The sequence below is a fragment of the Alligator sinensis genome, unplaced genomic scaffold, assembly GCF_000455745.1.
Source record: "Alligator sinensis unplaced genomic scaffold, ASM45574v1 scaffold25_1, whole genome shotgun sequence".
Taxonomy (NCBI): Eukaryota; Metazoa; Chordata; order Crocodylia; family Alligatoridae; genus Alligator; species Alligator sinensis.
Window position 1 is genome coordinate 38634 of NW_005843187.1, and position 7560 is coordinate 46193.

Sequence of the window (7560 nt, forward strand, 5' to 3'; positions counted from 1 at the left end):
CGCCCGCAGCGCTGGACAGGGGCAGACAAGCTTCCTTCAGGAAATGGGATCTGGTTTTTTTATTAGACCAACTAAATACTCGTACACAGACTACATAGAAGAAAATGTTGGGGACAGTCCAAAGACCAACCAAAGAGTCGGGAAATAGTCGCGGTGGTGGCCCCCCATGGAGAGTGCCCACCCCAGGAGTGGACGCAGTTGTGTGGGTGAATGGGATCTCTTTTCGTCGACCAACAAAGTAGTTGGCAAAAATTGTTCTTCGCAAGCGGTGGCACCGGGGTGACGTGCGCCCCCTGAGAGCGCCGGTGCACCCCCTCACAGGCTGCGCGCAGGCGATGGGGGGGCGGGGAGGGCAGGCGAGAGGGCTGTGAACCCCCCCCAGCCAGCGTGATCGGTCGCTGGGGGGGCAAGTGCCCCCCGCCCCCACCCGCCCTCGACTCAGGAGGCACCAGGCGCCCATGTTTGCAGGCTTTTAGGAACAACACCCTTCCTTAGGCAGTGACTCTCACAGGGCAGAAAGCAGAGACTCTCCCTGAAGAAGGGTGTTTGGACCCAAAAGCTTGCAAAGAACAATTTTTCCAACTATTTCATTGGTCTAATAAAAGCGATCACATTCACCCAAACAACCTGGGGTGGAAACTCTCCAGGGGACACACCACGGCTACTGTTTTCCAACCATTTCATTGGTCTTTTTACTTTTTCCAACTCTTTAGTTGGTCTAATAAAAAAATATTGTATTGACCTGAAGAACCTTGTTTGTCCCTGTCCTTAGACCAACATGGCTACAACCAACAGCCCCATCGCATGAGTTTATACATACTGATATGGCCTATCACCCGCCACTCCTGCCTTCTTTCTTTTCAGTGTTGCTGATAGCAGCAGTCAGTCATCATTGCCTTCTTGCTCTTTATTGCTTTCAAATGCAGTGCATAGTTCAGAAATGTGTGTGTATGTACACAGATAGATATCCATTTACACACATGTGGTGATCCCTCAGGGTCAAGGATGACCACTCCTACAGGACAGAGAGGAAGAGAAGGATGTGTATACAAATAGGTGGACATGATGATGGTTGAATGGAGGGGTAGATGCATGTGTACAGGGAGGTAGAGATGGGTGAATGGTTGGTGGTGTGGATTTGGGGATGGATGGATGAATGGAGGGACGTATCATAGTAGAGGAAGAGATAGATGGTTGGGTACTATGGAGATGAAAGGGTTGTCAATATGTCCCTTGACGCTGAGAAGGCCGATCCTAGAGCTGTTGAAAGCTGGGCAAACACCACAGGTGGTGATTAAAGGGAGGGATGAACCGTAGATTTCTCTGCCTGGTTTCCTTTCCTTCCATTTCTGTCATTTTTCTTTCCTCAGGGCAAGATGGTTTTCCTCAAAGTAAGATGTACCTTCTCTCACAAGGCATCGCCATGTTGCCCTGTCCTGGGCTAGTTTTTCCCAACTTGTGATGTCAATGCCACATTTTTTCATGTTTGCCTTGAGGGTGGCCTTCAAACATTTCCTCTGGCCCCCGCATGTTGTTTGTCCTTGGCTGGCTTGGGAGTAGAGCAGTTGTTTTGGTAAATGTACATCAGGCCTGCGCACACAGCACTCTCTCTGCTGCAGCTGATGTTGAATAATCAGCGCTTCCAAACTGGTGGTATTGGTGTCAGTGAGGCTGTTTTCATTTGTGCAACCATCCTCCCACTTTATGCCAAGGATCTTCCAGAGGTAGCTCTGGTGACAGTGATTATATCTATAATACACACGTGCATTCATGTATATATGTATATGAGTGTATATATGTGTGTGTGTGTGTGTGTGTGTGTGTGTGTGTGGTGTGAATATATATGTGTGTATCTGGGGGTCCATTCTGGTGCCTTTGCACAAGGTGTAATTGCCTACTTCCTGTTACACACTTATTATTATATATATAATACACACGTGCATTCGTGTATATATGTATATGAGTGTATATGTGTGTGTGTTTGTGTGTGTGTCTCCTTGTAGTCACTGGCCTGCTCTTGTCTTCCCTCATTCATTTTATTTTTCATGGGTCATAGTCATCAAAAATGCATGTTCGCTAACCCCACGTCTCTTCCTCTCCATCCCTCAGGTCACCAAGTGAGGCGTGACGTGAACACAGACAGAAAGTCACCATGGAGGTGGAAGTCTGGCCTACAGCTACCAGGACAATGAGGCCAGGGGCCCTGGATGAGTTTACAGTTCCTGAGGTGGCTCAGTTCATGGTTACAGAGCAGCGGCCCCACATTGAGCAGCTCTTTGGTGTGGAGCTCAACATACTAGGAGTGCTGGGGACCAAGCAAAATGCTGAAGACACCACCCCAGGTGCCAGGAAGATCTGGCTGCAGCTGAAGGGATCCAAGGAGAGTCTGCAGAGAGCAAAGGTAACTGAAAGGGCTTGCAGGATCACTTCTTCATTCCCTCTCCAACCTGTCAACCAAATCCACACAGATCCATCAAACCATCCAACACCATACATGCACATTCTTCCATTTATCTGACCCCATACACATTTACCCATCCATTCATCGCCATAGTACCCATTCATCCATCTCTTCCTCTATTATGATACATTCCTCCACTCATCCAGCCATCCCCAAATCCGCACCACCAACTATTTATCCATCTCTCCCTCCCTGTACACATGCATCCACCCCTCCATTCATCTACCGTCATGTCTACCCATTCCTATACGCACCCTTCTCTTCTTCTCTGTCTCCACATAACCCATCCATCCCCATACATGCTTTTCCAGCCATACATGCCCTCTTTCCTTCCTTCCACCTCTGTCCTATGGTTTCTAAGCACTTTGCAATGCCCAAAATCATCAAGGCTTTGAGCAGAATCATTTGTGGGTCTTACAGATATGCATATGTATGATAACTTTGTCTGTGTCTGTACATCAGCATCCTCTTGTGCCACAACTGTCTATCTCACAGTCTTTTGTGTGTCTGCCTGTGTGACAGCCTCGTGTGTCTATATCATAACCCGTTGAGTGCTGTATCTGTGTTACAACCCTCCAGTAAGGACCACATTGCCCTCTTTTTTGTCCTTGTTAAGGTGAGGATGTCTACCCATCATCCTAGAAAAGCATAAGGTGTAGACAGCAGATGACAGGTGGGCTAGACGTTGGTGTACGGCCATTCTACTGTGCCTATCCACACGCTCATGCCCCATTTCTATCTACTTTTGGTCTACACATTTCCTTGTACAACCATAGACAGTTTAACCAATTTATTTTTAGGCCCATATAGCAGGCCTGGGAATATTAGGTCTCAGACTCAAGTTGAGCGGTGTAGCCTGCTTGAAGATAGTTAACAGTGGAGTATATGGTGCATATATTATGTAGTTGGCAAACTTGATGTTCAGGCTAAATATTTATTTGCTGTTAGGCTGGGATATTCTAATTTTACAATAAAGGTGTTAGCAACCTATGGCTCACGGGCCTGCAAATCTGACCTGCAAAGCTGTGACTTTGGCAGCAGGTTGCTCTGTCTGCACCACACTACAACTCTGCCCATGCTGTGCCATGATCAGGCAGCAGGGTCAAGTATGACCAGCAGTAGCTGGGTCCTAGCATCAACCCACCTCCAACCTAAGTTGGCTTATTTTGGCACCCCACTAGAAAGTGTTGCTGACCCCTGTTCCAATATATGAGACTGTTACAAAGCAGAATATAAAAAGGTTATGCTTATATAAGTACAGAGAAAAATATATGAAGCACCTAAAAAGAGGAAGATACATAGACTGTTACTACTACATAGCTACATCACTGGATTGTGTATTGATTATTTACTTATACTTAGCTGTTCCAGGTCTTGTTCCAGTCATCTATGATCTTACAGTTAGTTTCCCTAGTGCATATTAGCTAACACAACTTTTACAATGTTTTCTACAAATGTTAACTAGGTTATTGCCTAAACTCTTTATATACCTGTACAGTATTATGATACTCATGTTACATGTAAAACATTCTTGTCTGTGTATTTAGAGTCCTTGAGTAAAGTGACTATGAGGGTGGTCTGGCATTGGTACACACTACCTAGCGAAGTTGTGGAATCTCCATCCTTGGAAACGTATTTAAAGTAGCTTAAACAGACACTTGGCTGGGATACTTTAGTCAGATCCTGCTCTGAGAAGATGGCTAGACTAGACCTTATGGACATCTATACACATACATTTTCGTGCCTGGACACGCCAAAGATCTGGCGTGTCAGAGCAGACTCAGTTAATTGTGTCTGCTCCACTAGTGAGCTAATGTGCACGGTACTGCAGTGCTTACAGTTGTATAAGCAGTGAAATGTGCATCAGCACGGAGAAAATGGTGGTAGTGTGCTTTTGAACTAAAATGTTTTAGTTCAAAAGCGGACTGCTGCCATTTTCTGCATGCTGACGCACATTTCACCACTTATACAACTGTAAGTGATGCAGGGCCAGGCACTTTTCAAATTGCCCGGCACTGTGGCACTTGCATGTGTAAAAATGCCCTATGAGGTTTCATAGTTTCATAGTTGGTAGGGTCGGAAGGGACCTGAGCAGATCATCAAGTCCAACCCCCTGCCATGGCAGGAAAGAGTACTGGGGTCAAATGACCCCGGCCAGGTGTTCATCTAACCTCCTTTTAAAGACCCCCAAGGTAGGAGCCAGCACCATTTCTCTTGGAAGTTGGTTCCAGATTCTAGCCGCCCTAACAGTGAAGTAGTGCCACCTGATGTCTAGTCTAAATCTACCCTCTGCCAGCTTGTGACCATTATTTCTAGTCACTGCTGGTAGTGCTCGGGGGAACAGGGACTCTCCCAATGCCTGTTGGTCCCCCCTGACTAGTTTGTAAACAGCCACTAGATCCCCCCTCAGCCTTCTCTTTCACCTCCTTGGTCCTGCTTGAAATGCATCTGTGGATTCATGACAAGGTACGGTTGGCCTTCCTGACCACTTCCCCACACTGTCGACCCATGTTAATTTTGGCATCAATAATGACTCCGAGATCCGTTTCTGCCTCTGCACTGACGAGAAGGGAGTTCCCCAGCCTATAGGTATGCTGCTGGTTCTTCCTCCCCAGGTGCAGCACCTTGCGCTTGTCAGTGTTGAAACCCATCCTGTTCTCATCCGCCCACCCCTGTAACCTGTCCAGGTCCGATTGCAGCCTATTCCTCCCTCCTAGCATGCCCACTTCTCCCCAAATCTTGGTGTCATCTGCGAATTTGAACAGGGTGCTTTTTACACCCTCGTCCAAGTCGCTGATGAAGATGTTGAACATTGCGGGCCTGAGGACCAAGCCTTGGGGGACCCCACTGCCCACATCCCTCCAGGTTGAATAAGACCCGGTCACCATGACTCTCTGGTTGTGGCCCTCCAGCCAATTAGTGACCCATCTGACTGTGTAGGTATTGGTGCCACAGTCTCCTAGCTTTTTAATGAGAATGGGGTGAAAGACAGTGTCGAAGGCCTTCCTAAAGTCCAGAAAGACTACGTCCACTGCTACACCTGAATCTAAGGATTTTGTGACCTGGTCATAGAAGGCCACCAGGTTGGTCTGATGGACCTGCCTCGAATGAACCTGTGTTGGTTGCCCCTAAGCATAATCTCCCCTGTTTCTTTCAGCCCTACTTGCCTATGATCCTATGGTTGGATGAAATATCCTGTTGACCTATTTTAGGAATGCTTGTCCATGTTCCCACAGCATCTTGAGGGTCACTTAGTTTTACAGGAAAACCCTGGATTCAAAGTTTTGCTTCTATTCTAGTGATAGCTTCTTTATCCAACCTTAGCAGGATTCCATTTCTGTATAGGTCTGGTTCAACTTTGAGAAGATAATTGTTTTGGAAACTGTACAGATAACAAGTTTTGGGTTTTTAAAAAACTTTTTTTTAACTTCATTTATTAATGAATCCAATAGATAAGTTTAGTAGAAGAATACACACATAAAGTATGTATTGTAACATCAAATTTCCATTTAAAACATTTTAACAATGAGTTATAGTCTTGAATTAACCTTAAATTATAAAAGTAGCTTTTGGTGATATGTTTTCCCTTCCTGTAACAGGACTAGTAAATACTAGCATTTATTATGCATGCAAATGTTAGAGTGATTTTTCAATATGTACTAGTACTGCATTTTCTTATGAAGCTCACATATACAATTTTTACTTAACTCACACCTTCACTGACATTCTGTTACCATTCATCCTGTACAATTCACCTTTAATTCACCAGGTCTGGAGGGTTTACGTCATTTATCTTCTCTTTTCATCCTTTTACCTTTTTACCACATAGTACAACTAGGTATTAATTTCCTTCCAAAGCTGCTTGACCACCTTCCTTAGTGAACATAACACTTCCCCTGCAACTTGTACAGCACTATACTTCTCCTGCAGTCTGTCCCAGATTGCTTGTATTTAGTGTATGACTGTTTGCCTTTCAGAGAGGGTATTTTCTTACTTACTGAGATCAGTGGTCAGGCTCACCAGTGTTAGTCTCTCATATGCTGTCAAGGGTGAGGTATTAGTACCAGTCATGCTAGGCTCCCTCAGCTTGGATGGACAGTGAGGGCTCCCTCTTGGTATTGTCTGTAATGCTGTATATCACTCCAAATGACCTTGTAGACCACCAGTTTTGTAACAAAGACTCTTCTGGGTTTATTGCCTACAAATAAGCCTAGACATTAATATCTATAATCCATTCAGACATGGTGCTGGCCAGGTTATTTGCAAACATGGCATCTTCATGAAACAAGCCCTAGATCAATGCAAAGTCTTTAGGGTTCCCAGGCCCCTTTTTATACACGGATTGAAACAACTCCATGTTTACAGCAGTCACTTCCTAGTTCTCACCAAACACTAAAACATCTTCAGGTGACATCTTTTACATCCAGTTCTCAGCTTCCCACCAAATTGGGGAACCTGTGGGGAGGTTTTTGGGTGTTTTGTACCTATCTTATCCATTGCTTTCCATCTGTTGTCTTCCTGAGGTGCCCAAAAGCTAACACTTTTAACTTTCCCAGAGTTTCCACTTAGGCCATATGGGGTCTACTTTCTGGACACCAAAGTCTATTGCTTATACTATTACTAGGGCCTACTTCAATTCATGCTGTTAACAGGCCCTGTATGATTTTTATATGTGCAATCCATGCTCCAGTGAGGCCTACACTCACAATCTTTTGTGTGTGTTCCAGTGTGACAACCTTGTGTGTATGGGAGTGTCTATGGGTCTATCTTACAATTGTGCCTCAATATATGCGTATCACATTCTTTTTCTTGTCTTTGTCTGTGCTTTGTGTGCGCTTGCATGCATGCACACCACAGCCTGTGTACGTGCGTTGCAGTTGCAAAATATGTATTGCAAAATGCACACGAGTACTTTTTAGCCACGTGGTTTTGCTTGCATACATCGCTGGGCTTTTTTAATCCCTCACTGCCCTGTGGGTGTGTTACAACACAATCCTGTGGTTCTGGTTGTTGTAAATTCCCTGTCTCCACTGCAGCTGATTCCAGATTCATGCCAGAGGGTGGAGGATGGGGAGCTGAGATTAGAATTCAGGAATGAA

The 7560-nt window shown here is 45.3% G+C and overlaps 1 protein-coding gene across 4 annotated transcripts in view; it reads left to right on the top strand.

The window, feature by feature from the left end:
- The window catches only part of KHNYN (KH and NYN domain containing), a 21309-nt gene that overhangs the window by 1617 nt on the left and 12132 nt on the right, over positions 1-7560 (top strand). For 3 of the 4 annotated variants that reach the window (XM_025194387.1, XM_006037889.3, XM_025194386.1), the window contains exon 2: positions 2110-2401. In XM_025194387.1, the coding sequence (XP_025050172.1) occupies positions 2153-2401 (249 nt within the window). In that variant the 5' untranslated portion in view covers positions 2110-2152. Of the gene's footprint in view, positions 1-23; positions 1725-2109; positions 2402-7560 lie in introns of those variants that run through there. The other variant, XM_025194388.1, reaches the window with a different exon arrangement.